Source organism: Prunus avium, chromosome 8 (assembly GCF_965620075.1).
Source record: "Prunus avium chromosome 8, drPruAviu1.hap1.1, whole genome shotgun sequence".
In the NCBI taxonomy this organism is placed as follows: Eukaryota; Viridiplantae; Streptophyta; class Magnoliopsida; order Rosales; family Rosaceae; genus Prunus; species Prunus avium.
Window position 1 is genome coordinate 35,546,847 of NC_142291.1, and position 27,321 is coordinate 35,574,167.

Genomic DNA, 27,321 nt, shown 5'->3' on the forward strand with positions numbered 1-27,321 from the left:
CTGGTTATATTTTATTCCAAAGAGGGAGACCCTTCAAGCCGTGGGTTTAGGGTTTTCAAGGTGCCTTTGAGGGATGGCTATTGGCACTCAGACTTGGAAGTGAAGGACTTGGGTAATAGAACCCTATTTGTGGGTAATCATAGTGGTTCAATCTCTGTTGTCGCCTCGGACTACGGATGCAAGCCCAATTGCATATACTTTTCTTTTTTGTATTCATATTATGGTATTTATAATATGAAAGATGGAACAATTCAGGAACATTTGGGGTCCCGTACTCTTGCTTTGAGAGAAAGCCTAAGGAGTTGGCTACCGCATTTGTGGATTCAACCGAGTTTCTAGTATGGCAATTCTACCAACAAAGTTAGAAGAAAGAACAAAGTCTAACCAGGATTAGACCAAGTCGGGAGAGGGACAGAGGGAATAAATTAGGACAAGATGTAACAAAACGTCATCACTTAGTCAGCTTAAGCACGTTTGAATTTGTTTATGTTCCTACCAGATTCGGCAGGGCTGCCTCCGGAAGAACTTGCAATGAAAAACTTCCTTTCACAATGGCTGAGCAAGTTGATTATAATCTGTTAGGTTTTGTTATTCCTCCAGTTTTTCAATTGTTTCAGAAACTTTTGCAAATAGTATTTCATGTCTTTTGAAACAATCACATTCACAACAACACAAAGAAGAAACTTTTGAAGATAATACAAATTACAGGATATTAGGTTCAGGATTTCAGGTTATATGAATGTATAGAACTCGGCTGATAATGGAAAACTATGTAGGTGCACAGAGAACCCTTGTAATTATGTAACTATCTTCAGAGCTATATCATCTATCTATCAGGTCCAAAACTGATTGTATCAAATTCGTACCTTGAATGGCTCGTTATGGGACCGCTTGCTCCTGAAACATAAGCAAAACAGAGTAAAATCAACACTATGGAAAGTGAGATTTTACACAAATAAACCAGTTGGAATTTTCAATTAACTTCTCTTCTTTCATATTAATTCTTGAAATACTGAAAACAATCCCAGAAATTAGTCAAGTAGAAACACTTGATAAAAAACCGAGTATAACTGATCAGCTATACTATTCCTTTTAAAAATATTAGGAAAAATCGAGTATTGCCACGCGGCTATATTATTGCTTGAAAAAATTTGAAAAATCGAGTATAGCCGCACGTCTATACGATTTCTTTATAAAAAAATTAGTATAGCCGCACGGCTCTACTATTTCTTCAAAAAATAATTAAAAAACCGAACCGAGTAAAGCCGCGTGGCGGCTATACTATTTCTTTTATAAAAAAAAAGGAGTATAGCCATTCGGCTGTACTATTTCTTTGAAAAAATAAATAAAGGCGTATGGCCGCTTGGCTAGACTATTTCATTTAAAATAATTAAAAAATATACTATTTCTTTGACAAAATAAAAATGAGTATAGCCGCCCGGCGGTACTATTTCTTTGAAAAAATAAAAAACCGAGTATAGCCGCGCGGCGGTACTATTCCTAAAATTTAAAAATAGAGTATAGCCGCCAGGCAATACGATTTCTTTTTAAAAAATTTGAAAAACCATCCATCTGGACTAAAATGTTAATAAAATAATAAAAATATGCAAAATATTATAGAAATCAGAATTAAATTCCTATTTAGAAAAAAAAAATAGAATTAAATTATATAATTACTTAAGAACTTTTGAATAAATTAATCCAAAAAATAAGATATTGAAAAATGAAAAAAACAATCAAAAAAATTTTCTTCGTCTCCCTCTCACTCTCGTCCTCTCCTCCTCCCCCAATTTACCATCAGACCACAACCAACAACCAACCCAGAGCCACCTACCACCACCACTCCAACCCCAATCTCATCTAATCCCCAACTCAGACAGCCACTCTCTCTCTCTCTCTCTCTGAGACAATCCAAGGCAACCCTAGTCGTCATTCGCATCACCACCACCATCTTCATTTCTCTCTCGTGCCGTCTCTATGCCTCTCTCTCATTAAAGAACAAGTAAGATTTGGTTCTTAGGGTTTTCTTCTAATGATGGGTTTTCCAATATTATCTTGTATTGCAGTGGATCTGATATAGGACAACCTCTCAAATTTTCCTTTTTCGACGAATTTGATTTTCTTTTGCCATCTTGATTCGATTCTCAAAATCCTTTTGTTTTTCCTTTTCTTTGTAGCCCCAATTCACATTCACGTTTTCATAAGCAGAGAGTTGTGTAGGGGAATCGACAAACTTTGATGATGGCCTGTAACCTGAAAACCACGGTGGCTGACTGGTCGGGTCTTCCTCAAGAACTTGTCGTCTCCATTGCCAAACAGATAGCTTTCTTGGAGGATTTTATTGCTTTTGGTTTTGTCTGCAAATCATGGAGATCAGCCGCGGCCAAGGAAAACTTTACCAGTCGATTAAAACATCAAGGCCCATTTCTTATGCTCCCACAGGAACATGGAGCTGCCATGCGTAAGATTTACAGCTTCACAGACTGTAAGGTTCGCGATCTCAATCTGCCAGAAGCTGAGGGCAAAGTATGTTGTTCTTGTTCAGGATGGCTCATCACTTTACAAGGTTTGCAATTTAATCTGCTGCATCCTTTAAATCGTTCACAAATTAAGTTGCCTGGTTTTACAGATTCTAGTGCAAAACTTTCACCAGTAAGCATGACAGATTTTCATGCCACAAAGAAATTTGTCCTCTCATCAAACCCTGCTTGGACATCAGATTATACAATCATGCTTCTTTATGACTGTAAACAATTGGCATTTTGCAAACCAAGACAGGATCGATATTGGACAAGTATGGATTTAGGTTCACATCCAGTTGACATAACTTGTTACAAGGGACGATTTTATGCCGTGAGCCATAATGGGAGGGTTTCGGTTTTCGACATTGAAAACCCTACTAAGGAAGCAAAAACTGAGGTTCTTGTTCCACGGATGCCAAGGGAACTACTTGTACATATTTCTCCTGGTAGAGTGAAGTATTTGGTGGAGTCAGCAGGGGACTTATTAGTAGTTTCGGCTCATGAAGAAGGTTACGAAACAGCTCCTAAGTTTAGGGTTTTCAAGGTGCCTTTGAGGGATGGCAATTGGCAGTTAGACTCGGAAGTGAAGGACTTGGGTAATAGAACCCTATTTTTGGGTGATAATAATACTTCATTCTCTGTTTTGGCCTCGGACTACTCTGGATGCGAGCCGAATTGCATATACTTTTTCTCATACATATCTCAGCAGTACATATATTCCCAGCAGCCTCATAACTATCTCTTACCTTCAAGAGAGAACATAGATATTGGTATTTTTCATATGAAAAATGGAAGAATTCAGGAACACTTTTATTGGGAACAAAGAAGTTTCCCTACCTTTGGGACACCGTGTTTGTGGATTCAACCGAAATTTTTAGAGGGAAATTCTTGCTTTGCACCAACTACCAACAAAGTCACCGGGAGTTACAGGAAAAAACAAAGTCGAATGTGCTTAAGCCCTTGGGTTTAGTCCAAATGGCGAAGGAGGATTTTTTTTATTTTTAGAAGTTACTTTCTCTTTGTAATGAAGAATATCAATGGAATTCTGCTGCTTCTGATTGGATTAAGGCTAATAGTGATTCTGGTAAGGAGGCTGATAGAGTGCTGGCCTTTTTTTTGCTTGGAACCCTCCTGAACTTGGGCCAATTTAAACTGAATGTGGATGGCTCTAGGAAGAGTGCCTCAGGTCTTATTGGAGCAGGAGGGGTTATTCGCGATTCCTCTGGTGATTGGATTGCTGGCTTTGCTGTGAACTTGGGTCAAGGCCAGATTTTGGAGGTTGAGGTTTGGGGATTATATTTTGGGCTTAAGTTGGCCTTGGACAAAGGTATCTCTAATCTTCTTGTTGAGATGGATGCTGCGATTGCTGTCTCTTGTTCAGCAAATTGGTACATTGAATTGTCACCCTCTTGCTGTGTTGGTGGATAGCTGTTGTGTTCTTGTGAGGCGTATTGGCAACTGTCACCTTGCTTATGTTTACAGAGAACAGAATTTTGTAGCAGATTGTATGGCTAACTGGAGCTCCAATTTAGACCTAGGAGTTTGCTATTTTGATGATGCTGCTGCCTGGGTTACCTCATTCTTGGTGGATGATATGTTAGGCCTTGCTAAACCCTTGCTAGGCCTCGTTTGATTTGTATTAGTCAGTTAGTTGTGTCTTTTTGGGGTTTCCCCCCCCTTATTTCATCAACAACAAAAAAAGAATATCAATGGAATTCCAAAAAGTTACACCAAACAGCTCAAAAATTCTTGCTTTGTATTATATTTGCTACCCTCTTGTAACAGTTGAAACTGATATTCTAACGGGTATGAACCAGAGAAAAGTGCATCGTTAATGAAAGCACAATAACACATTCGCTGAAATGCTCCAGAGGTCTGCCTTTTGTTCCATTTTTGCCTGCAACCTCGCGTCCTCTGCATTTGTGTAAAAAGATGCCGCCTTTTTCACCTGTTTCTTTATTGAAACTGTGCGTTTTTGTGTGAAAAGGAATAAAAGTCACCCTTTTTTATTCTTCCACTTAAAAAATATGTATCTGAGTTCAAAAAATATCGTTTGTGTAAAATATATATATATATATATATATATATATATATATATTTCTCATGTGACGCACCCTTTCACAATCGGGCTGGACCCACAAACACATCTGACCCGAACACGAGAGGATGGGCCTATAAGACTACTTCACCAAAGCCCTCGCTATAGAATTCTTGATAAACATAAATCGGCCAGCAGCATCATATATAAACATAAATCGGCCAAACTCTTGCGTTGCAAGCCTCTCTTCTCTCTTCTACACGTAGTGCTCCATTAAGCCTTCTCTTTGTAAGTACACCACGTTTTCAATAAACAGTGAGTTGTGGAGGGAAATTGGTAAGTTTTGAAGATGGCCTGTAACCGAAAAAGAAAAACCCTGATGGGGGCTGACTGGTCTGATCTTCCTCAAGAACTTGTTATCTTCATCGCCAACCGGATAGCTTTCATGGAGGATTTTGCTGCTTTTGGTGCGGTTTGCAAACCATGGAGATCGGTCGCTACGAAGGAAAACTTTACTGGTCGATTATCACATCCATTCCTTATGCTCCCAGGGGAAGATGGAGCTGCCATCCGTGAGTTCTACAGCTTCACAAAAGATAAGGTTCAGAAGGTCAATCTGCCAGAAGCCGAGGGCAAACTATTGTGTTATTGTTCAGGATGGCTGATCACTTTAGAAGGTTTGAAATTTACTCTGTTGCATCCTTTCAATCGTGCCCAAATAAAGTTGCCTGATTTTAGAGATTCTGATGGACGACTTTCACCGACAAACATGTCACATTTTCATACGGTAAAGAAATTTGTCTTATCATCAAACCCTTCTTGGACATCAGATTTTGCAATCATGGTTCTTTATGACCATGAACATTTGGCATTTTGCAAACCAAGAGAACATAAATATTGGACAAGTATGGTTTTAGAGGAACATCCACTGGATATAACTTGTTATAAGGGACGATTTTATGCCATGTGCTATAATGGGGTTTTGGTTTTCGACATTGAAAACCCTAAGCAAGCAAAGACAAGGGTGGTTGTTCAAGGGCCACTACGTCGACATGTACATGGTTCTTTTGGCACAAAGACATATATGGTGGAATCAGCAGGGGACTTATTAGTAGTTTTCTCTTACGGAGATATATACCGACAAGCTCCTAGGTTTAGGGTTTCTAAGGTTTTGAGGGATGGGAAGAGGCCCTCAAAATCGGTAGTGAAGGACTTGGGTAACAGAACCCTATTTTTGGGTGATAATAATTCTTCATTCTCTGTTATGGCCTCGGACTACTCTGGATGCAAGCCGAATTGCATATACTTTTTTTCATGTATATATCGCCAGTACATATATCCCGAGCGGGGTGATTGGCTCGTACGTTCAGAAGAGAACATAAATATGGGTATTTTTCATATGGAAGACGGAAGATTTGAGCAGCACTTTGGCTCCCCTAGTTTTGCTTTGAAAGAAGCAAAATTCCCTACCTTTGGCACACCGTGTTTCTGGATTCAACCGAGTTCCTAAAGGAGAAATCCTCTGGCAACTCTTAGGAATAAAGTTGTAAATCCTCAAGCCTTGGGTTTGTCTGAATGGGCGAGGGAAGGTGTTGAAATGAGTTAGGATTATGATAGGTTTGTCGCATATTTTCTTTTCATTTTTCTTGTTCTCCTTGTATTTGTTTATTTGTTCGTTTGTTTAACTTAACTGATTTAATTATTTGGCTACTTCTTTCCTTTTTAGCTATATTCCTAAATTTTAACGGTTGTAGTTATTTGAAGTACAACATTGGAATTCCAAAATGTTACACCAAACACCTCAAAATTCTTGCCTAGTATTATAACTGCTACCCTCTTGTAACAATTCAACCAAAAAATAAACCCTCTTGTAACAATTGAAACTGATATTTGAACTGATGTGTTAACAAGAGAAGTGCATCGTTAATGAAAACACAATTCAATATTCATACCTGGCTTGATTTCTAATTCTCTGAACAATTTAGCATCAGACTATCAAACCTCGTACATTTCCAACCCAATAATATTCATGGTCAGCCATTTCATTGACAAAATGTCGAAACTAATTCTCAAATCCAACCTTACACGGTAAATTATTCTTAGCTATGGCTGAAAGGGGTATTTTTTTTTTCTTTGGGTTCGTTTCTTTTATTATTTTTTAGCTTAATCTAACTGGTATGAACAAGAGAAAAGGCGCATCGTTAATGTTGAACAAGAAGAAAAAAAATGCACGATCACACATTCATAGGCATGGAATAATGGATTTGAGGACAGAGGCACCAACCACTCTATCTCTCTCTCACACACACACAGGCAGAGACAATGTGTATATATATGTACATATACAAGAATTATGAAACCTGCAAAGCTCTGACACGTGCAGTTAGCTCCCGAACTTGACTCCTCAGACGCTCAGGATTACAGAAGAAATCAACAAAGACACCCCGTTGAAGCCCGATTTCCTTGGCGTGATGTTTTACAATCTGCATGTCATATACCATTACATTACATGTGAGTAGTTTATATCACCGATAACAGGATCAAGGTCCGGAAAGAGTTAAATTAAACCAATCAATGCGTCTGTGTCTGACCGCGATTTTCAAATCTGTTGCTAATTCAGTTGTATAACTTAAATAGAATATTAGTTAGGGAGCAACTAGAAAGATAACTTCGTTAATTTGTGTGTAAAAGTAGCCAAATTCTTATCATGTACGTGTTTGTATGTTTTCACCACATTTAACACCGAGTCTTGATCTTGAAAGCCTACAGCAAGACCTTATTTGTGCTCACAGTGCAAAATCATATCCAATCAGGAGACAGACAGAGAGAAACATATAAACAAAGCTCACCTCATTTTTCTTGCGATGCTCCAGTGTCACCTCTTCAACTGCAGCGGAGAGTTTTGCATTTATCTTCTCCATTTCATCAAGCTCTTTCATCAATGGCTGGAAGAAAAAGAAAAAGATATAACCTTCGCATAGGAACAAAGGCAAGAACAGAAAATATAAGTGTAATGGTGAGGTCATACCCGAGGGGTCAGTATTGGTTGTGCGGTTGTTGAAGATGCAAATAGCAATTGCTGCAAACTTTGAATTAGAGTGCACCTAATACAAATGACAAAGAAATGAGATGCTTTCCCATAAAAAAAGGGATGAAGAACAACACACACAAATTCATCATAGATACTTCTGTGCACAAAGCAGACAAAATTGGCAGCCAGAAAGAGTATTGAAATGTACTCCAGACAATACAAGGTATGTTAATTCATTTTCACATGCTATTTATGAGCCCAGTCAATAACTGTTAGACTAATACTCTTGATGATTAAGAAAAACTGGAGTAACTCACAGCTCATTGACACATCTATTTCTGTCCTCTGGAAGAGAGTTCTCAAGATCAGACTGAAGGGTCATCAAGTCTGAATGAAGACTAGTTATCTGCTGAACAATACCCGGAGCTGATACATATGTTGATAGCCCAACTTGAGCATCTAATGAAAAGTGCAGATAAGCAAAATAAAAAGGAGCAATAGGATTAATAGAAAATCTAACAAACGTTTATGTTTATCCAAATTTAATGTGCTGTCATTACTTGAATGGATACTTAAAAGATCTCTGACACCATGCAAAAAGTGATCCTGATCATCCACTCCTCCCTGTTCTTGTACGTCAGATGCAGCTTGAATTAGTGCCAGGCAACGACCCTATAATGATAACAAAGGAACATCATCAGCCATTATTAGGGGAAAAAAATGAAGGATTGAAGCATGCCACAAGGTTTCCCAAATAATATGAAGCAAAATCACTACCCAGTTCTGAGCAAATTCATAACAGTATTCCATTAAGATGTCTTATCACTTAAGTTTTGGGTGCATCTAGAATTTCATTTAACAGTAAAATGCATGATCTTATGACAAATAAACTATTTGCTTCAATTCCTTCAGTGATTAAGAAGGAAGAGAGGAGATATAGTGGGAAAATAACTAAAATCTAAGAGATAAGAGAGAATAATTTATAAAGGTGATAGATGGATTAATATATACCACACGGCCTTTTGTTGCTGACAGGTAGGCTTGCACCTCTGATTCAATAACTTTAAGCAAGGAGTATGCTCCGAGCATGTTTTTCTTTTCCAGCTGACAAGCTATTTTTAAGAACTGATGCCTTGCAAGCTGATTAACAAGATGATTTATAAACTGCCAAGAGAAATTGAAACAAAGAAATGTTAGTCCAGAAGATCAGGAAGCTTTGTGATATGAACTCATTGCTCTTTTAATTGTGCTAACACAACTAGTGCAAAAATTAATTATGAAACTGAACACCGTTCTCATATAATTGCTTCACATACTGCAATCAATTATTTTCAAAGCCAGACCTTTGGATCAAACAAACATCTACAAAATCACATTAAAACAAAAACAAAAACAAAAAGACAGGTAGCTAACCATACCGCTTTCTGCCGGTTAATATAATATTCTTGTCGCATGACCTTTAAGTCATAATCACCTACAAATTGATAAATCAGATCACATTAGCAAAAAAGAGATTTCTAGGCAATAAAGACAAATAATTTGATGGTGTTTCACTCTGCACTTCTAGAATGGTGTAGTTACAAATAATACCTTGCAATATATACGTGTCTTGGAGTTGAGCCAGCTCCCAACAAAGATCCGGAATAGTCTTAAAAAAAGAAATACACAGTAAGTCTAAGATTATACACTCAAACTAAATCAATGAAATGAAGCATTTTGAAGGCAGAAAGAAGCACATTGGAAAGAAGAATCTTCTAAGAGTATCAAAATATGCACTCCACACCCCAAGAATAAAAAGCATATAGAGAACCTCAGAAGAGGAGAAAGGACAAAACAATGGAAGGAAATTTTAAATGCTTAAATTGAGCAGTTCATAAGCTCCAGGAGGAATACATAAAAGAATAAATACAAGCAACGTGATTAGCAGGTAGCATTGCCATGATACTTTCCTTATGTGACTCCTCCCTATGACTAAAGTTGGAATTCAACTTGTCCGCAGAAGATTTTGGAAATTCGGATATAGCAGGTAAAACGTAGTAAACTTAACAAACCTCAGATAACAACTTCTCTTCCTTGTGATAAGAATTTGATAGTTCTCCAACAAGTTCCGAATGCTTTCTCCTGTGCACATATATTAGATACTCTTTATTCCAAAAATATTGTGAAATGTTGATGATAAGAAACTTAAAAGTCTACTACAAAGCATAATGAATTGACGAGTAAAACTGCATTGTACCTAAGGGAATGAAGATCAAGATGAATGTGCGCTTCATCTGATGATACTTGAGATTTAAGCACCATTAGAATCGCTTGCTGTTTAGCATTCTCAACTTGGGCTTCCACCCATTGTCTTTCACTTGTCCCAAAACTGCTCATAATTCAACAGTTACAATTAAGTCCAACGGCAGGCATTTTAAAATTATCAAAAACAACATTGTCAGCATGACCTGACCACGAGAAAAAATCAAACTGCAGCTCCTCTAAAAATTATTGATCTCATGTTTTCCAAGAAAGGCTTAAAACCTAATCAACCAGAAATAGAAAAAATAATCCAAACAACAAAAGTAGGGTTGAATTATCAAATACCACATCACATCAAGGAATGTGTTGGAGAAAGATAAAATAGAATAAATACATAAAAAAGTTGTACCTCTCAAGTCTCAGAAGAGTAAAATAATTAACGACTAGAATATGCCCTCTAACTCTGATTATGAAAATCAAACTGTCAACTTCTTGTACCTTCTTTCTAAATTTTTTTATCAACAAATGGGATCAAAGTAAACGATAACAGCCATTGTTCTAATTTCTTATAGAGGATGTAGTGAATCTGAGACCTCTCTGAACAAATAAGTAGGTATCATACATATCAATTAATATAAGTTAGAAACTCTGTGAATAGTGGAAAAATGTTACTTACATTGAACGAAGCCGTTGCAACTCAGAGACACGCTGATGATGGGATTTTTCTAAATCTGCTGCAATCAACACGCCAAATAAAAGGAGTCGATATTTGCTACTTTATATAAGTTAAAACGTCATAAGATATCTGGATACCTAGGCAACTCTAGATAATGGGGAGAGAAGAGAAAAAATAAAAGCGTGAAAATAAAGCTGGAAAAGCAACAGGAAATATTACCTCTTACGATGATATTTGAGATGTCTTCAAGACTCACCCACGAACACTTAGACTTGCCCTCTTCAGCAACTAAACGAAAAGGTCCCTGTTCATTTCACACAGTAAGACTTTTGATCTTTTAGTAAGTATTCTTTTTTAAAGGTGCAAGAGAAAAACTGGGGAGAACGCAAGAGTAAAACTGGAGAAAACAAAATAGATACAACCTAAGAGATAGGAAGAAATCTACAAGAGACGAGGTTTTAAGAACTCGTCCAGAAGATTAGCAATACTAACAAAGATATAATTCCATGAGATGAGCTACTTTGAAATATGAATACTAGAACTCTGTATATAAATAGCAATTTTGAAATTATTCACAAAAGACTGGAAAACTGGAAGAGAGTTTATAGTCTACTTCCCAATGCAGAGGATTCTAGAAATAACAGCTGGCACAAAGTTTTAATGGATATCTGAAAAGTAAGTTGCAACAACAATTGCTAAAGTTTTGTCCTAATTGAAAGCAACACTGATACACTGATCCATCACCAATTAGATTAGCAATGCTTTAAGCTGGAAAAGAAAAAAGATGCACACTCATACATCATCAGTAATTAAGATTAGCAATGCCTTAAAGGAGGGAATACACACCGTATCCAACTGCTTAGCAAACCACTGATTTAACTCCTTGATACAAGATGAATCTCCAATTAAGTATGGATGAAAGTCTGAGTAAGCTAAATAGATGCCATCCCCTGCAAGTAGCGCTAAAACTAATCATCAGGCGGAAGCAGAAAAGTGATCTTGATTCTTGAATTTGTAAGCAGAAAAGTGCTCTTGGATTCTTCCTTCTTTTCAAAGAAAAAAAAAATCTTGGATTCTTCCTTCAGTTGTGCATGATTATTCAAATAGTACATGCAGAATAATACAAGTACTATAAGGTAAAAGAATAATACCGTCTCCAGAATGATAATGAGCCAACTCTTGTGCTGTAGAAGCCATCCTTCCAAGAACTGCATTCATCTAGAATACAATGAAAGAATTAAAAAAATTCTGGAATTTTTACGTAGCAATATATTTCTACGAGTACTTTTCTCTTCGAAAAATTAATTAAAATCCATGCATCAAACTAATACTTTTATGAGCTTGTATCGATCTCACACACATACGCCTGTGTGCATGTGTGTGTACATAGATGCAGGTTCAACTGCAGACGTCAGCGTGCGGAAATTTCAGTGGGCATATGAACGATCACTCACATGCTCACCAATGGACATTCACATGTGAATGGTTCTATAATATATGTATATATATATGGAAAACCAAACCCAATCAAACATATTGATAATATTGGAAAAACTATATGCATCAAACTTATCAATAACCATTGTCCTCAATTTGCAACACAACCGATGTCAAAAGTATTCCTTTTCCAACATAGTCAAGAAAATGACAATCCATTCCGAATACTTTTTTTCCCTAATATACCTGCAAATTTCTTGCAGAAAGGCTATCATCTATAGTTGCCAGATGCCCATTGACAGTAGATGTTGCAGCAACTCGAGCCCGTCTCCCTTGGATCAAAGCAGAAGCCTGACCAGTAAGCATGTCGAATTGAGAATGCAAGTGCCTAAGCTGTCTCTGCAACTGTAGAGCTTCAGCTTTATATGCCTGAGTTGCATCCCTAAGGAAGAAAAGAAATCCATAAGTAGCGGGAGCAGGATACCGCAGTGATTTATCACACCAAAATATCATCTTCCTCATATATAGGCCAGAAGATACATATTAACTAATGCATCACAAATAAATGCGAACACGGTGTGGTAAACGTATGGTACCGGATATCTTTGAGTCCCTCCTCGGCTGCGAAAACTGCCTCCTGGTTATCTGGCCTGGAAGCAAAAGCTGAAATGCTATCATAAGCAAAGTCCAAATCTTCCCCCTGTAAAGTCACCAAGTATCAATGCATATATACTTATGAAGTTTGAACACAACATATGAAAACTCAACCATGGTAATTTTCTACCTCCAATAGCTTCCCTTCCTGTAGAAACTGCTCGTACCTAAACAAGAAAAAACAAATACAAATTTTCGCTTAATAATAAATTACAAAATCTAAAATTCAACCAAATGACAGCAAAATTGGGAGGGAGAAAGAGAGAGAAAGAGAGAGTAACTGTGAGAGCTCGGGGAGAGAGAGAACGTTGGAGGGTCGAAGGCTGGAGCAGATCCAGTCGAGGATGGGTCGTGCGTCATCGTATTGGAAGGGCCATTCGAAGCTGTCAGGGTCCAATGCATCAGCCCCTTCGTACCCTAATTCACCCAACAGAGCGCACAGAGTCGCCCCGCTCATTTCCCGATCGTTATCTTATCTTTGCTCTTCTTCTGTCGCCAATGGCGGTCCCTCGGAATCAGATCTTGTGATTTTTCAGCTTTCAATTTCAAAATTTTGTCAGCGACAGAGAGAGAGAGAGAGTGAAGTTTGGGACGTTTTGGCGCCGGCCTTTGCAAATTGACGTCGTCTCCTTTGTTTTGCCTCAAAATTAATTCAAAGTTTTCTTTTGCCGTTTACGATTGCGTTTTGTTATTTCGGCGGATGATGAGTACTACGTGCTTCTGTTAGTTGTACGTTGTGGACAAACCTGTCCTTTTCGCTTCGTTTTGAATTGAGATGAAAGTTTTAACTGCTGGGCAGATTTACAAACTTCGTAATTATATGATCAAATCAATCTTAATTATGCAAATTCGTAAATTAAAATTGCTGTTCTCACTTAAAATATAATGTTTCCAATTAAAATAAAGCCGATCATACAAAAAATTTATATGGCTACAATACAAACAATAGCATCATCAAAAGATTTTGTTAAAACGTTTATAACAGTCCCATGTATATTGCATAACATATGACAATGTCAAGCAACACTCGTGGTTCTGAAGCCTAAACCCCTACGCTTCTCCTGACATTTTGCTCAAAATCACAAAATTACTATGCATTTTGGAAGCACAATATCAGTCAATTCAAAAATGCCAACGGTTACAAGATTAAGCTGCCTGGTGTCAATAGTAGGATAGATGTCAGAAGTGTCACAGTGACGGTTGAGGAAGAGATGAAATGGAAATGGAGCACCATTCCGAGCCTCTCGTGAGTCGTGATACATATACAAGTGCATAGACCCCATTTGCAGTTCTTCACTCTCTTTCATTATCTGGGAAGTATCTGTGGGTGTCAAATGGCTGTCTCCGGGAGTTCATATCATGGAAGTTAGAAGAAGCACGTTCTCCAGACATGGGTGCAAATGCTGCAACTCAAATACATGAAACTAATGAGAACTGCACACTTTAGACAATTTTCCAACTGAAATTATTGAACAGAAAAAGAAATGAGGAAAAAGAAGATTAGCATATCTAGGGCATATTTAAATGTCAATTTGAAATACATCATCCTTTTACACAGTTTGCAAATTGTATGTTCATATGACCATCTTTCTCAAATTGCAAGAAATAGAAATGTGAATAGTGAGCTCTCTAGTGGCTACAATATGTAGAATGGATCAATAGTCAAAATCTGGAATTCTTAGCACACTAAATTGTCAATCAACATAATTTTTGAAGTTCTATAGCCCTTTCAAAAAAAGAAATCTAAAAAAGACTCGAGTATAGACCTGGAGAATCCAACTAATGAATACCAAATAATCTAACCATGCTCAATCTACAATCAAAGATATTGATAGAGAATCTGTAAAAGAGCATTCTTCAACTACTGTAGTACAACAGGCCAACTTTAATCCGAAAACCAAATCACAAAAGCAAAAGTTCACAACACAAAACTTGTCAAACTACGTTCAACTGACCTTTCTCTCTCATTCTCCTTTCTCTGTCATACTCGAACTTATCTCGGATCTGGTTGACCTTTTCCCAGGTATCGCCTTGCCTGTTTCCGAAACTATTGTCCTGCAACAAAATCAAGTCAGTTGAGTGAAGAGTCATAACCAAAGGACCAAAGTACTCAAATAGATCTAAAGCAAGAGATATCACAAGCAACCCTCTTGTATAGTAAGTAGTACCATGGCTACAGGGTATCTTACACCAAAAACAAATCATGGTGTCACATCAATAATCAAGAGCATGACAAGGAATCTAGAGAACCGTGACATGATGAAGTACAAGAGTTAACAGGCAACTAGGTGACTGATCAAATGAATTGAACGGGCTATTCGATTACAAAATCCTATTTACTTTGGTTACAAAGTTTGCTTGGAATGGCTTCATTTACAGCAAGCGGACAGAGAGAAACAATCACATTCACAACAACACAAAGAAGAAACTTTTGAAGATAATACAAACAATATATTAGGTTCAGGATTGCAGGTTATATGAATGTATAGAACTCTGCTGATAATGGAAAACTACGTGAAATGTGGGGCTGCCTACTTATTATTCCTGACGTGTAATTATTCAGGTGTAGGTGCACAGAGAACCCATGTAATTATGTAACTATCTTCAGATCTATTTATCAGGTCCAAAACTGATTGTATCAAATTCGTACCTTGAATGGCTCGCTATGGGACCGCTTGCTCCTGAAACACAAGCAAAACAGAGTAAAATCAGGGCCTGGATGTCATAATACAACACAATGGAAAGTGAGATTTTACACAAATAAATCAGTTTGGATTTTCAATTAACTTCTCTTCTTTCATATTAATTCTTGAAATACTGAAAACAATCCCAGAAATTAGTCAAGCAGAAACACCTGTACGGAGAGAAATCATGGTCATCATCTTCAGCAGAGTCGTAATTCGCATGGTCCATGGCAATTTTTTTGGAGTAACCCTCGTCCCAATACAGCCTCTCCCAATTTTCTCGAAGCTCCTGGTAGAGTTCCATGTACCTTTTGCACCAAGGTTCATGTTCCTTTCAATGTAAAAGAGTAAAACCATATTTACAAAAATACCAAACAACCCAATTTCCAAACCACACAATTTGTGAAAGAGAAAAAAAAAAACCGAAAGCTCTAATCTGATTCTGAACTGACCGTTTCCTTGAGAACAAGGCGAGTGCGGCGCATGAACTGTTCTCTGAGCTGCTTTCGACGCTTGTTGGGGATGTTATCTCTGGGAATGACGAACCGCTCACGTGGAGGCACGTGATCGCCGATCTCGTGGATTTCGCCGTCGACTATCCACCACTCGGACTTCTCCTCCGACTTCCTCATAGCCAGGGCGGGAGACTTGTGCCTTTGACGGCGCCGGGACGGGCCGGACTCGGTCCGGACCCACCGGATTTGGTTGACGGCGGCCTGGAAGCATGAAGGTGAGTTCTTGAGTCGTTTTGCGAGGGAGAGCATTTGGGAAGCACAGTTCGCGGCTTTGGTGCCGAGTATTGTTAACAGTGGCAGTACTAGTAATATGAGGGAAACCCGGTTCGACAAAACAAAAAAATTAGAAAAAAACCGGGTCTAGCCGCTCGGCTATACTATTCCTTGTTAAAAATTAGGAACCCCGGGTATAGCCGAGCGGCTATACTAATTTTTAAAAAACAATTAAGGCGGAGTATAGCCGTATTATCTCTTCGAAAAAACATTAAAAACTGAGTATAGCCGAACGGCTATACTATTTGTTTTTAAAAGATTTGGAAAAATTTGTATAGCCGCGCGGATATACTATTTCTTTAAAAATAATTAGAAATACCCAGTATAGCGCCCGGCTATACGATTTCTTAAAAAAAAACAATTTCAAAAAACCGAGTATAGCCCAGTGGCTATACGATTTCTTAAAAAACAATTTGAAAAAACCGAGTAATTCATCAGCAACATATAGAATCAGTTAGTAGCTGTAAAAGGCTCATGAATTTCTTTGGAAGGATTAAGCTTCAGCATATATATAGATAGAGGAATTCTGTAGCTGATTGTTTGGCTACTTGGAGTCACAACTTGGATCTGTGCTGCTGCTTTTTTGAGGAGACAGGAGAGTCCTGCCTGGCTTGGGTTCCTGGGCTCTGTTGCTTGATGTTTCGTTGGGGTTTGGTGTCTGGGGGTTTTCCCCCTTTCTTCATAAAAGAAAAACATATGGAATCTCCATTGCAGTGAAACTAGCCATTTGTAGTTCCATCATTTGTATAAACTAGCCATAATAATTTGCGCATTTTCCATTGCAGTGAAAGTGCTGATATGTTATGCTTGAATGTGATTTCCATTTACTTGCAGATTTGTGCTCCAACAGGAGCTGGCAAAACAAACATATTCTACATGAGGTATGCAAGTGATTGGCTATTCCGCGTGGCTATACTATTTCTTTAAAAAAAATTCAAATAACCAAGTATATCCGAGCGGCTATATGACTATTCCTTTAAAAAAAATTAGAAACATCGAGTATAGCCGAGCGGCGGTAATATAGACCCATTTGGGCTGGAAAAAGACAGTAACCCCTACCCAGCCCAACTACAAATGTTTCGAAAGTCGTAACGATCCATTACACGTGTCTAAATCAGAGCATCAAACATTTGGAAACCGCGAAAACTGCCAGGGGATGGGAGGAGGAACTCGAATCTCGAACTCAGTTGATATCCAACGGTCCCCAGTTACTCCAGCAATAGGCTAATAGCTATAGTGCGATACAGAGAAAAAGTCACCGCGCACAGAACACTCGCTTCCCGCCCTGGTTCAGTTTCTTGGAGAAAATGTGTGGGAGGGCTCGCTGTACTCTCAGAGCCGACGACATCCCTAGGGCTTGCCACCGCAGCCATGGCCCCGTCCGTACTGTTAACATGGACCGGTGAGCAAAACTCAAAACTCCTCCTATTTTTTTCCTTTATTAATTTCCAATTCGAACTTTACTTTTCTCCTACTTTCCTAGCAACCAAACAGATTTCCTTGCCTGTTATGGTCTCATTGATTGCTTAATCTTACTGATTGGAACGAATTTTTTGGTGTGTGCTTAGGTTTCGCCCGCTGTTCAATGCGTCGCCGGGGTCGAATTTGCCTGTTGTTCGTAGAGAAGACGGAGCAGACGGCGACGGCGTTGTTGTTCACTGTATGAAATGGGGGCTGATCCCTAGTTTCACCAAGAAAACCGAGAAGCCCGATCACTATAAGATGGTAATAGCAGTTACATTTGTGGTTGATGCTTTCCAGTGATGGTAGTTTAAATTTGTTGTCTTTCTTAAAATTTCAATCTTGATTTTCCATATAAGTAAGCTTGGATTGCGTTGAGATGTGATATGTGTTTGAAAAAAAAATTGCAGTTTAATGCTAGGTCTGAGTCCATTTGCGAAAAGGCCTCTTTTCGACGTCTAGTTCCTAAAAACCGCTGCCTCATTGCAGTTGAAGGGTATGTTTTGTGCTATGAATGATTGACATCTTTTCAATTTTTGTCGTGTTGGAGGACTCTGTGAATCTTTCCTTTTCATTCTTTCTATTCAATGCTTGAAGCGTTTTTGTTTTTTTTTTTAAATTTATAATTTATTTATTTGGCATTGGCCAGATTTTATGAATGGAAAAAAGATGGTTCTAAAAAGCAGCCTTACTATGTCCACTTTAATGACGGCCGACCGCTTCTGTTTGCTGCTCTTTATGATTCTTGGGAGAACTCTGAAGGTAGATAGTGACAAACATTTTGTTATTAAACTCCCCTCCCCACCACCACAACTTCTGTTAATTTGTTTTGCTGTTATGTTTGTATTTGTTTTGGTCTAGGTGATATTAAATTTCATTAAAATTAATTTTATCTGAAATTTGTTCATCAATATGTGTTGAAATGAAGTTTGTTTATATCTAGGCAATGATATATCCACTGTATGTTACCCTGCAGGCGAGAAACTTTACACCTTCACTATCATTACAACGTCTTCATCTTCAGCTCTAGGGTGGCTGCATGGTGAGTCCTGCTCAGTTTTATTGATCTATAATTTATTTTCTAATACTGTAATATGTCTGGATACTGCTATAGGTTATGCATTACTTTATTGATCTATAATTTCTTTTATATCAGTTTATCTGATAATTTGTACTTTTGTATTTACATTTCTTTGGCTCCCCTAACTTGTTAAGAGTGTTAAGTGGAATCCTTTGCTCCCACTAGTTAATTTGTGCGTTCCTGTTGTGGCACTCTTTGCCAAAGTTGTGTAGTATTAATTTATCATTACAGACAGGATGCCTGTTATTTTGGGTGACAAGGGATCTACCGACTCATGGCTAAGTTGTTCTTCAACTTCCAATTTTGATTCATTACTTAAACCATATGAAGGTCCAGATTTGGTAAGTGGTTGTTGAACTTTACAAATGAGAGGCCTAACATTTACTATTTAGTATTGATGAGTGTGAAACATTCAAAGTGCATTTATTGGAAATTTTTTAATCACCAGGTATGGTACCCGGTGACACCAGCAATGGGCAAGGTGTCTTTTGATGGACCAGAGTGCATCAATGAGGTGTGACAGTTTTGTGTTTTCTTTTACATATATGATGCTTATCATTTGGACAATAGGAGGGATTTAAACCCAATAATCTTCACCAAGATCTCTATGTCGGGGTAAACTGAGAAATTTTGACTGGCAACTTTGAATCAGAGGAAATGATTCTTACACTTTTGTTTCTTCCATTAGTTAGTGTTCCATTTGAGATGGAAACTTTATGGAAGTGACAAGTTAAAGGTGTCTAGGTGGTCTCATGGAAAACTTTCCTAACAACGGAATCCTGCTGTAACATTCCCCACCCAAGTTGTAACAACTTGTTAGAGACTGGCATTTTTTTACTTGTTTCCCCTCTCATCATGTGTTGCGTGGTTTAGTGGTCCATACAATTAACAAAATGATGCTTTCTATGGAGTAACTTTTTGTTAATTATATCCAGTTTTATGGTTTGGTAATGTGTCTTGTGTCTTGATTGTCACTTTAGATTTGTAGGACCAAATTCTGTATTCATTAGGTTTTCGGAGGATTTGGGATTTCCCTTCTTTAGCTAGGGTGGGGTTGAGCGGGTAAAAATGTGTCAAGTTCATGATTGCTTACTAAAGGTTACAATACAGCTAGTTACTGATTGTATTATTATTCTGCAGATACAGCTGAAGACAGAGGGGAATAATTCAATCACAAAGTTTTTCATGTCGAAAGGAACCAAAAAAGAAGAATTAAACCCAAAGGACGCAAGTTTTTACGACTTATCTGTGAAGAATGATTTGCCAAAACGTGTGAAGGAAGAACCTGAAAGCAAAGAGAAAACAGAACAACCAGCCTCTACAGAAAAATGTGAAAATGATTCAAAGTGTAGTGTCTCTACATTATCTCAAGAGGGTGCATCTAAGGGCCAAACAAAGCGAGACTATGAAGAGTTTTCGGCTGACTCTAAGCCAGTTGCTTATGAAACTAGTGAGATATCAGCTAGCCCAGCAAAGAAGAAGGTTAACCCGAAGAGTTCTCTTGACAAGCAACCTACCCTATTTTCGTACTTCGGAAAAAGCTAGTTTTGTTTGCATGAACTTCAGATTTCCTTAGTACACACCACATGTTTATATGGACACGGGTTGATAATTTTGATTCGTAGGAAGACAGAAATGAAGTTTTCTGTTTTGCAATCAATCTACGGTCCTGTAGTCTGCCAGATCCCCCCCTCTCTATTTTTGTGGCTAGGAAGTGTAGCTATCATTTCTGTATATGTAGTGTATCCGAATATCTGATTTTACTGAAATCCAAGATTTAGGATCTTTGTTAAATATGGTGGTCACTCCATTTGTACTAGTTTCTTGTAAACATAAAGATCTTGGTGACCCCTTCTGTTAGATTTTCAGTAAATATCAAAGCCTGATTTCAATTTTAAAGCTTGGGCAATATTACACACATTCAACTTCCAATATTTGATTTTCTTTGATGGTAACTCATTATAAACAAAGAAATCTGTCTTTTCAATAAAGAAGAGCTTTCTGTTGCTGGCCGCTCCTTACAGATTTCAATAAGAAGAAATGAAAAACAAGCGAAAAAGAAGTTGCAGTTAGCGGCAACTAACAAAGAGGAAATATTTGAGGACGTAAAAATGGCACAGACCAATTGTAAGCTTCTATCCACCTTTCATTAGGTACCATATCCATGAACATCTTCTTCAGCATCCTTATAGGGCCGACCACGGCCCCCCATTGTAGCGCCGGCCGTGACCCTAGGCAGAACCCGCGGCGCTTATTTCCTAGCCATATCGTGCTCCCTCTCCGCCTTCTCAGCCGCCTCCGTGGCCGGCACCAGCCGACCAACATGGTGGAATTTGATAAACATATGGCAATACTACCTCTCCTCAACATCCCCTAGTGTTGTGATTATATATTTATGCTAAGTGTTTTGGGATGCTCACTCCTAATTACTTATATAGAGTGTGTTAAAGATGTACTGTGGGTGGTGATGATGATAGTGATAATGGCAGCAATTATCACAATCATGATTTTTTATGGCCTGATGCTAGAGTGGAATAAAGTGGTACCCTAGGGATGATTTTTTTATATTCTATTATATAGTTAGGGTTGTGGGAGGTATGATTAGCACTTTTTTTATGTTCAAAAGACAATCAGTTTAAAAGCACTTTGTAGGTGAGACTTTGTTACTGTTTGCAGATGGGATCGAAAGTTTGAAATGTCCATAGAACTCTCGAGTGATTAAACATCTGTTTACAGAACATTATTGCACACAAATCTTACCCTCTACAAGTCACAACTCAGTTTTTGAATTTTTCAAAAGCAACTTTACTAACTAAGGAGATGCTAAACTTTAGCTCCTCTAGATCTGCTTTGATGTGTGACATGAAAACTTAGCTTTAACTCTTTGGTGTTAGCGTGACGAGTTGGATAATGAGTTAAAATTAGGATATATTTTACGTTCAATTCTCTTGAAATATTTTTTAAAAACGAAGTCTTGAAGCATTTTATCAAGAAAGATTCTGGTAAACTGGCGGTAGCTTGGATCATTCTATACAAGACAGATTTTGAAAAAAAAACCATGATTTTTTTTTTTGGGGTGAAAAAACACGCCATGATTTGGTTAAGAAAGAAAAACCATTTAAAATATAGGGACATGATTGGATTACAACAGGCGGTAGCTTTCATTAGTTTTATGCTGCATGCGCCTGATCATAGTCTACCAACACCTTAATTTCGAGCTGAGATGGGAGAGTGGGGCTTGCATATAGATTTGGTAATTTGTCCTGTTAGTTTCTTGCAGTATAAAATTATCCTAAACTCAAATTCAACCCATTAACTTATCATGTCCAAATATATAAACTTGAATCCATTCATAAATCTTCTGTGTCATGTATTCACCAGTTTACTCGTTTGCTCTATTTTTTGTTCAACAAAATTTCAAGATATAAAATGTTTACCAAATGTTATCGAATACAATAATATAACGTGTTACAATTTTATAACACGAATATATTTAAAGCGTATAGGCGCACAACTATACTTTAAAAATATTTGAATATGCATTGAAGGATAGGAAATGACGATTTCAGGCCTGCGATTTAAGCCAACTAGTTATCGTCGACAAACTGTGTTGCATAATCCCCAAATCTATTCAACGAAATACAAAATACCTAACCCTAACTCTTCAAAACGTCGTCGCCAGCACTCCTACGGTGCCATAGCCGCCATGGCACCTCTGTCAGATGAGTAACAACAGGGGAAATGCACTACCATGCTCCCAATTTTTCCAAAAGTAGGTAAATACTAGCTTCTAAACTATCAAATTTGTGCCTATTATATGTAACTGGTTTAAAAGATCGTATCTTTATTTTTATTTTCCAAATATACAATTTCGTCTTGATTTGGTTTCCTTCTTCTTGTTGTTGTTATTTTGGCTATGTTTTTTGTGATATAAATTCCATAATTTATTGGAACCATGAAATTAAAGAAAGATTACCCAGTAACACTCCTCACAGCAATGGCAGACCCATGAAATTAATGAAAGAAAATTAAATTTAAAATGTTTGAATTGATGAAACCAAGAAGTGAGTTTCAGATGACCTCTGGGGTCTATTAGTTCGAAGATTGGTATCTCTATTATTTTAATATTGCTCTTACATGTATTTAATTTATCATCAATACAGTTGCATGTATTTAGTTCGAAGATTGGTGGTGTTAGTTCTTTCATTTTAGGTTGTCTTCCCTCATTTAGGGTTAAGAGACCTCCTTAGTTTTGGCTCCTTGAAAGTTCCCTATTAAAAGACTGTCACCTTTATCATTTTTGTTCATACTAGAGGAAAACATTCCCATGCTGATCAAATTCGGTCAGGTTAGCCTTTGGACCATTCATCTAACCATGTTTTTGAGTAATGAGAGAATAATTTCCACGACTCACTCTCGCATCGGGTACAAGATTTTCAGATAAGTTCTGAGTACGAGAGGTCTTAATTAATATACACTTAGCTTTGGCCCTTAGCATAATTGGAACTCAATTGCAATGTAGAGTTGACTTAATTAGGCCTGCAGCTTTCCAGTTGAGCATAGACTTCAAACACCTAATGCATGATATTATTTAATCTACTATATCAATGTAAATTACAATTTTCTAATATATATTTCTGTGATGCTTTGCAGGAAAAGTAGTACCATAAACCAAAATTTCCAACAGACCGTATTGTTTCACAAGGCATACTGCCTACCTTTGTTCCATTGGGGACAATGTTCTGCAGAACTCTGAGCCTCTCATTTATTTTCTCTCTTCTTTTCTGCAAAACAAAAGGATAGAAAAATTAGTTGATCTTTCATATCTATAGGGAACAAATTTTTTACATGTTTAAGACAGGCGACAAGCAGGATCTATAGCCTATAGGAACTTACCCTTGCATAGGGTAGACATGTATAGAATACGAATATATTATTGAAAAATACATACGGGTATATATATATAAAACACCGAAACAAAAATAAGTAAAGAAACTAATATTATATTTTAAAAAAAATTAAAAAAAATAACATAAACACTTCTCCCGACGAAATTTCGTTGGCATAGGTCTATGACGACAAATATTTGTCGGATTAGGTTTCTCCCGACGAAAGAACCTCTGCCGACGAAATTTCATCGGGAGAGGTATTTTTAAAAATAAATAAATATAAACTTAGGATGTTTAGGTTAATTAATTTTTTAAAATTATATTTTTAGTAATTAAATAATATATTTGCCTGATTGAATTAGTTAAATTAGTAATTATATTTTAATTATTATTTATTTAGTGAATAATTATTATTAAATATTATAATTAACTTCATGAATTATATTACTTAGTAAATAGTAATTCAATTTTTCGTTTTCTTTTTTTCCTTTAATATTCACTAAGTAAATAAGAACTAAAACATAACTACTAATCAAAGTAATTAAAAAAGGGAAATACATATTATGCTACTTTAAAGGGTGTGTAAAATAATATAGCCGTGCGGCTACACTGTTAAAAAAAAATAAAAAAACCGAGTATAGCCGTACGGCTGTACTTTTTTATATATATAAAAAGGAGGATCCCAGGCATAAGGCGCCACGTGTCAAGACAATTCTAACTGCGTATAGCTGCACGGCGTTTCTGTTTAAAATATATATATATATAGCCGCATTTGTTTTTTTTTTTTTTGAGAAATAGTATAGCCGGTCGGCTATACTATTTTTTCCTAAATTTTAAAAAAAATAGTATAGCCGTACGGCTTTACGGTTTCTATACATGGAACCTAGGCGCTAGCGGCTTTTTTTAAATATATAAATAGTATAGCCGGACGGTTATACTTTTAAAAAGAAAATTTAATTCGGGAAATTTCTCCAGCATAGACCTGTGCCAGCGAACTTTCTTCGGGAGAAGTTTATATATATATATATATATATATATATATATATATATTTATAATTTAAAAAAATATAATTATTTTCTTTACTTTTATTTTTTTGACCTACTTCTTTAATTTAATATATGAAATTAAGTAACATCTTAGCCTTTTTGAATTACTTTAATTAGTAATTATATTTTAATATAAAATAATTAAAGAAAAAGTCCACAAAATAATTAATTTCTATTTATCAAGTCTTTTGTGAAATCGTTTGGGTGTCTTAATTAAATTTCTCCATAGCCCAAGAGCCCTAACCGTTACTATTAGGCCATTATTCAAGTATCTATTGTCTCTTTTTTATTTTTTACTTTTCCAGAGTTATTACCCGTATAAAGATTTTAGCACTTTCACGTTTAATAAAATGTTATACACGTACGAACGTATTTCTCATGTTTAATACACGTATTTTTTACAAACATTTCAATAAGACACATAAAATTCACGCATTATACACATAATTCTCACATATTATTGAATGAAAATAATATATATTTAAAAAAAAATGGTACAGTAGAATGGCTACACTCAGTTTTTCTAATTTTTTTTTTTAAAATAGTATAGCCGTGCGGCTTTAGTGTTTCTAAATACGTGGCACCTAATTACTAGGCGCCTCCTTTTTTTAATATATAAATAGTACAGCCAAAGGGCTATACAGTTTAAAAAGAAAATTTAATCCGGGAAATTTCGCCCGCATAGACCTATGCCGATGAAATTTCGTCGGGAGTGGTTTTGGCCTACTTTTGTAATTTAATATATGGAATTAAGTAATATCCTAGCCCTTTTGAATTACTTTAATTAGTAATTATATTTTAATTATTATTTAATATATAAAAATTAAAGAAAAATTCCACAAAATAATTCATTTTATTTATTAAGTCTTTTGTGAAATCGTTTGGGCGTCTTAATTAAATTTTTACATAGCCCAAGAGCCCTATCCGTTACTATTAGGTTACTAGAGTATCTATTTTCCTTTTTTGATTTTTTACTTTTTCAGAGTTATTACCCGTATAAAGATTTTAGTACTTTCACGTTTAATAATGTATTATACACGTACGCACGTATTTCTCATGTTTACATGTATTTTTTACAAAAATTTCAATAAGACACACAAAATTCACGTATTATACACATAATTCTCACATATTATTGAATAAAAATAATATATATTTTAAAAAGTGGTACAGCCGAACGGCTATACTAAGTTTTTTCCTAATTTTTATTTAAAAATAGTATAGCTGAACGGCTTTACTCTTTTGACACAAAGCTTTTTAAAAAAATTGAAGGGTTAATGACCTAAATGGTCCCCAAATTATGGCCTCAGTATCATTTTGGTCCACCAACTAAAAATTTCAATTTAAACGTCCTTCAACTCTTCATAATATACCAAAATGGTCCATCCGTCAAAGTCTGTTTATTATTCCGTGAAATCGAGGGACAAAACCGTCTTTTTAGGTGAGTATTCTCTTGAGCACCATTGGAACCACAGCTTTGTCCAAAGTAATAGAAGAACTCTAACAAAAAATAAAGAAACTACAGCCCTTCCATAACCACCGTTGCAGCCACCTTCCCCCCTTCCATAACTACATCCTTTTACATGAGGTTGGATTTGAATGAGACTTTGGCTCTTGGGTTGTTGTTGGTTCAGTGAAATTGAGCTTATTGGCGGCTATCAATGGTGCACCCACTTGGAGTTATGCTAAAACCCCTGACTCTCATCCAGGTATCCCAGATTTGGGCTCAGCTCGTTGTGGGTTGGCTTTGACAGTGAGGCGGCGAAAGGTTGAAGGAGGTGACTGGTGCCGAGGGGTTGGGGTTGGGGAGCTGCGGGGGATTGAGGGATTGAGGGATTTGGGACTCCAAAATCCCCAAATTCGAACCCTAACCCAAGCGACAGGGCTTCTCAAAAAGTCAAATATGAAGAGTTGAATTGAAGAAAGTCAAATAGGGCTTCTCAAACTAAAACTAAATCTAGGATAACCGAATTGGAAAAGTGAAGAGGCTGACCATTAGACTAAGTTGAAATCGTATGATTTTCATCAGAAACACAATGAAGGCCAAAATGTTCAAAGGAAATGGATTATAGCTTCCTAATGGAGAGTCAGCAAAATCTTTGCATACCCTTTCATTTGTGTGAAGCGAAGGAAATGGATTACCAGATTTTCTGCATACCCTTTCATTTTCTGGCAAAGGACTTTTAGCTTCATATCTTCTTTCTTCAATTCGATTGTTGTTGCTTGAACCCAAACTAAAACTCCTTTCTTCTACAAGAGATATTTTCGTTCTCAACGATAGGGCTTCTCAAAAAGTCAAATATGCCCTTCAAAACTCAGTCACGAGGCCATCACGTGCCCATCGCGTTATGAGAAGTCATGGAATCCATAACGGATGGACCATTTTGGTATATTATGAAGAGTTGAAGGACGTTTAAATTGAAATTTTTAGTTGGTGGACCAAAATGATACTGAGGCCATAGTTTGGGGACCATTTAGGTCATTAACCCAAAATTGAATATAAACTTAGTATCTTTAGGTCAATAATTTTTTTTTTATAAATAATTTCTTTTCAGTAATTCAATAATATCTTAGCCTGTTTTAATTACTTTAGTAATCGAATTTAATAAAATTCTTAAATACTAATTATTCACTAAGTAAGCAATAATTAAAACGTAAGTAATAATTAAAGTAATTACAAAAGAGAAATTCAGATAATGGTGTTTGTAGAGTATTGCCGAGCGGCTATGCCCTTTAAAATAAATAAATTGGGCCTCCTAGGCGCTATGCGGG

At 36.7% G+C, this 27,321-nt stretch overlaps 6 protein-coding genes across 10 annotated transcripts; 3 read left to right on the forward strand and 3 right to left on the reverse strand.

Moving 5' to 3' along the window:
* The first annotated feature begins 1,721 nt into the window (after positions 1-1,721).
* Positions 1,722-4,393, forward strand: LOC110758840 (putative F-box protein At3g25750). Of its 2 annotated transcripts, none has more exons than XM_021960771.2 (2): positions 1,722-2,002; positions 2,209-4,393. In XM_021960771.2, exon 2 carries the CDS (start codon positions 2,239-2,241, stop codon positions 3,490-3,492), a length of 1,254 nt encoding a protein of 417 aa, XP_021816463.2. In that variant the 5' UTR covers positions 1,722-2,002; positions 2,209-2,238; the 3' UTR covers positions 3,493-4,393. The 2 variants fall into 2 exon arrangements, with proteins under 2 accessions (XP_021816463.2, XP_021816462.2); XM_021960770.2 differs by having other exon boundaries at positions 2,178-4,391.
* A 494-nt stretch (positions 4,394-4,887) lies between these two features.
* On the forward strand, positions 4,888-6,626 carry LOC110758822 (F-box protein At2g26160-like). The gene has a single exon (XM_021960747.2). The coding sequence runs from the start codon at positions 4,910-4,912 to the stop codon at positions 6,068-6,070; it is 1,161 nt and encodes a 386-aa protein (XP_021816439.2). The 5' UTR covers positions 4,888-4,909; the 3' UTR covers positions 6,071-6,626.
* Positions 6,627-6,681: 55 nt separating this feature from the next.
* On the reverse strand, positions 6,682-13,280 carry AUG3 (HAUS augmin-like complex subunit). Of its 4 annotated transcripts, none has more exons than XM_021960762.2 (18): positions 12,881-13,280; positions 12,730-12,766; positions 12,542-12,645; positions 12,192-12,387; positions 11,660-11,726; positions 11,355-11,470; positions 10,728-10,812; positions 10,509-10,566; positions 9,828-9,959; positions 9,643-9,712; positions 9,182-9,239; positions 9,010-9,065; positions 8,603-8,755; positions 8,152-8,263; positions 7,909-8,050; positions 7,589-7,664; positions 7,410-7,505; positions 6,682-7,043 (listed from the first exon to the last, which is right to left on the reverse strand). In XM_021960762.2, exons 1-18 carry the CDS (start codon positions 13,054-13,056, stop codon positions 6,912-6,914), a joined length of 1,866 nt encoding a protein of 621 aa, XP_021816454.2. In that variant the 5' UTR covers positions 13,057-13,280; the 3' UTR covers positions 6,682-6,911. The 4 variants fall into 4 exon arrangements, with proteins under 4 accessions (XP_021816454.2, XP_021816456.2, XP_021816455.2 ...); XM_021960764.2 differs by having other exon boundaries at positions 11,355-11,458; positions 12,881-13,279; XM_021960763.2 differs by having other exon boundaries at positions 10,509-10,563; positions 12,881-13,279.
* Positions 13,281-13,547: 267 nt separating this feature from the next.
* LOC110758795 (uncharacterized) lies at positions 13,548-16,084 on the reverse strand. The gene is made up of 5 exons (XM_021960710.2): positions 15,736-16,084; positions 15,454-15,614; positions 15,250-15,280; positions 14,555-14,654; positions 13,548-14,002 (listed from the first exon to the last, which is right to left on the reverse strand). Exons 1-5 carry the CDS (start codon positions 16,045-16,047, stop codon positions 13,893-13,895), a joined length of 714 nt encoding a protein of 237 aa, XP_021816402.1. The 5' UTR covers positions 16,048-16,084; the 3' UTR covers positions 13,548-13,892.
* A 1,203-nt stretch (positions 16,085-17,287) lies between these two features.
* Positions 17,288-20,473, forward strand: LOC110758800 (embryonic stem cell-specific 5-hydroxymethylcytosine-binding protein). Its single transcript, XM_021960720.2, has 8 exons — positions 17,288-17,473; positions 17,640-17,796; positions 17,943-18,028; positions 18,182-18,294; positions 18,509-18,574; positions 18,845-18,954; positions 19,062-19,127; positions 19,754-20,473. The coding sequence occupies exons 1-8, from the start codon at positions 17,379-17,381 to the stop codon at positions 20,156-20,158; spliced, it is 1,098 nt and encodes a 365-aa protein (XP_021816412.1). The 5' UTR covers positions 17,288-17,378; the 3' UTR covers positions 20,159-20,473.
* Positions 20,474-20,500: 27 nt separating this feature from the next.
* LOC148292648 (uncharacterized) lies at positions 20,501-21,147 on the reverse strand. The gene has a single exon (XM_088245143.1). The coding sequence runs from the start codon at positions 20,981-20,983 to the stop codon at positions 20,693-20,695; it is 291 nt and encodes a 96-aa protein (XP_088101269.1). The 5' UTR covers positions 20,984-21,147; the 3' UTR covers positions 20,501-20,692.
* Positions 21,148-27,321: the final 6,174 nt, after the last annotated feature.

Bases quoted from the DNA above. Each gene is read 5' to 3' on its own strand.
- LOC110758840 (XM_021960771.2), top strand. From the start codon at position 2,239: ATGATGGCCTGTAACCTGAAAACCACGGTGGCTGACTGGTCGGGTCTT.
- LOC110758822 (XM_021960747.2), top strand. From the start codon at position 4,910: ATGGCCTGTAACCGAAAAAGAAAAACCCTGATGGGGGCTGACTGGTCT.
- AUG3 (XM_021960762.2), bottom strand. From the start codon at position 13,056: ATGAGCGGGGCGACTCTGTGCGCTCTGTTGGGTGAATTAGGGTACGAA. The intron at 12,767-12,880 runs GTTACTCTCTCT...TTTCTTGTTTAG, and splicing joins TCTCTCCCCGAGCTCTCACA to GTACGAGCAGTTTCTACAGG. The intron at 10,567-10,727 runs GTAATATTTCCT...TGTTGATTGCAG, and splicing joins CTCAAATATCATCGTAAGAG to CAGATTTAGAAAAATCCCAT.
- LOC110758795 (XM_021960710.2), bottom strand. From the start codon at position 16,047: ATGCTCTCCCTCGCAAAACGACTCAAGAACTCACCTTCATGCTTCCAG. The intron at 15,615-15,735 runs GTCAGTTCAGAA...TTACATTGAAAG, and splicing joins GCCTTGTTCTCAAGGAAACG to GAACATGAACCTTGGTGCAA. The intron at 14,003-14,554 runs GTCAGTTGAACG...TTTGAGTTGCAG, and splicing joins AAGGAGAATGAGAGAGAAAG to CATTTGCACCCATGTCTGGA.
- LOC110758800 (XM_021960720.2), top strand. From the start codon at position 17,379: ATGTGTGGGAGGGCTCGCTGTACTCTCAGAGCCGACGACATCCCTAGG. The intron at 17,474-17,639 runs GTGAGCAAAACT...GTGTGTGCTTAG, and splicing joins CGTACTGTTAACATGGACCG to GTTTCGCCCGCTGTTCAATG. The intron at 18,029-18,181 runs GTATGTTTTGTG...GGCATTGGCCAG, and splicing joins TGCCTCATTGCAGTTGAAGG to ATTTTATGAATGGAAAAAAG.
- LOC148292648 (XM_088245143.1), bottom strand. From the start codon at position 20,983: ATGTTGAGGAGAGGTAGTATTGCCATATGTTTATCAAATTCCACCATG.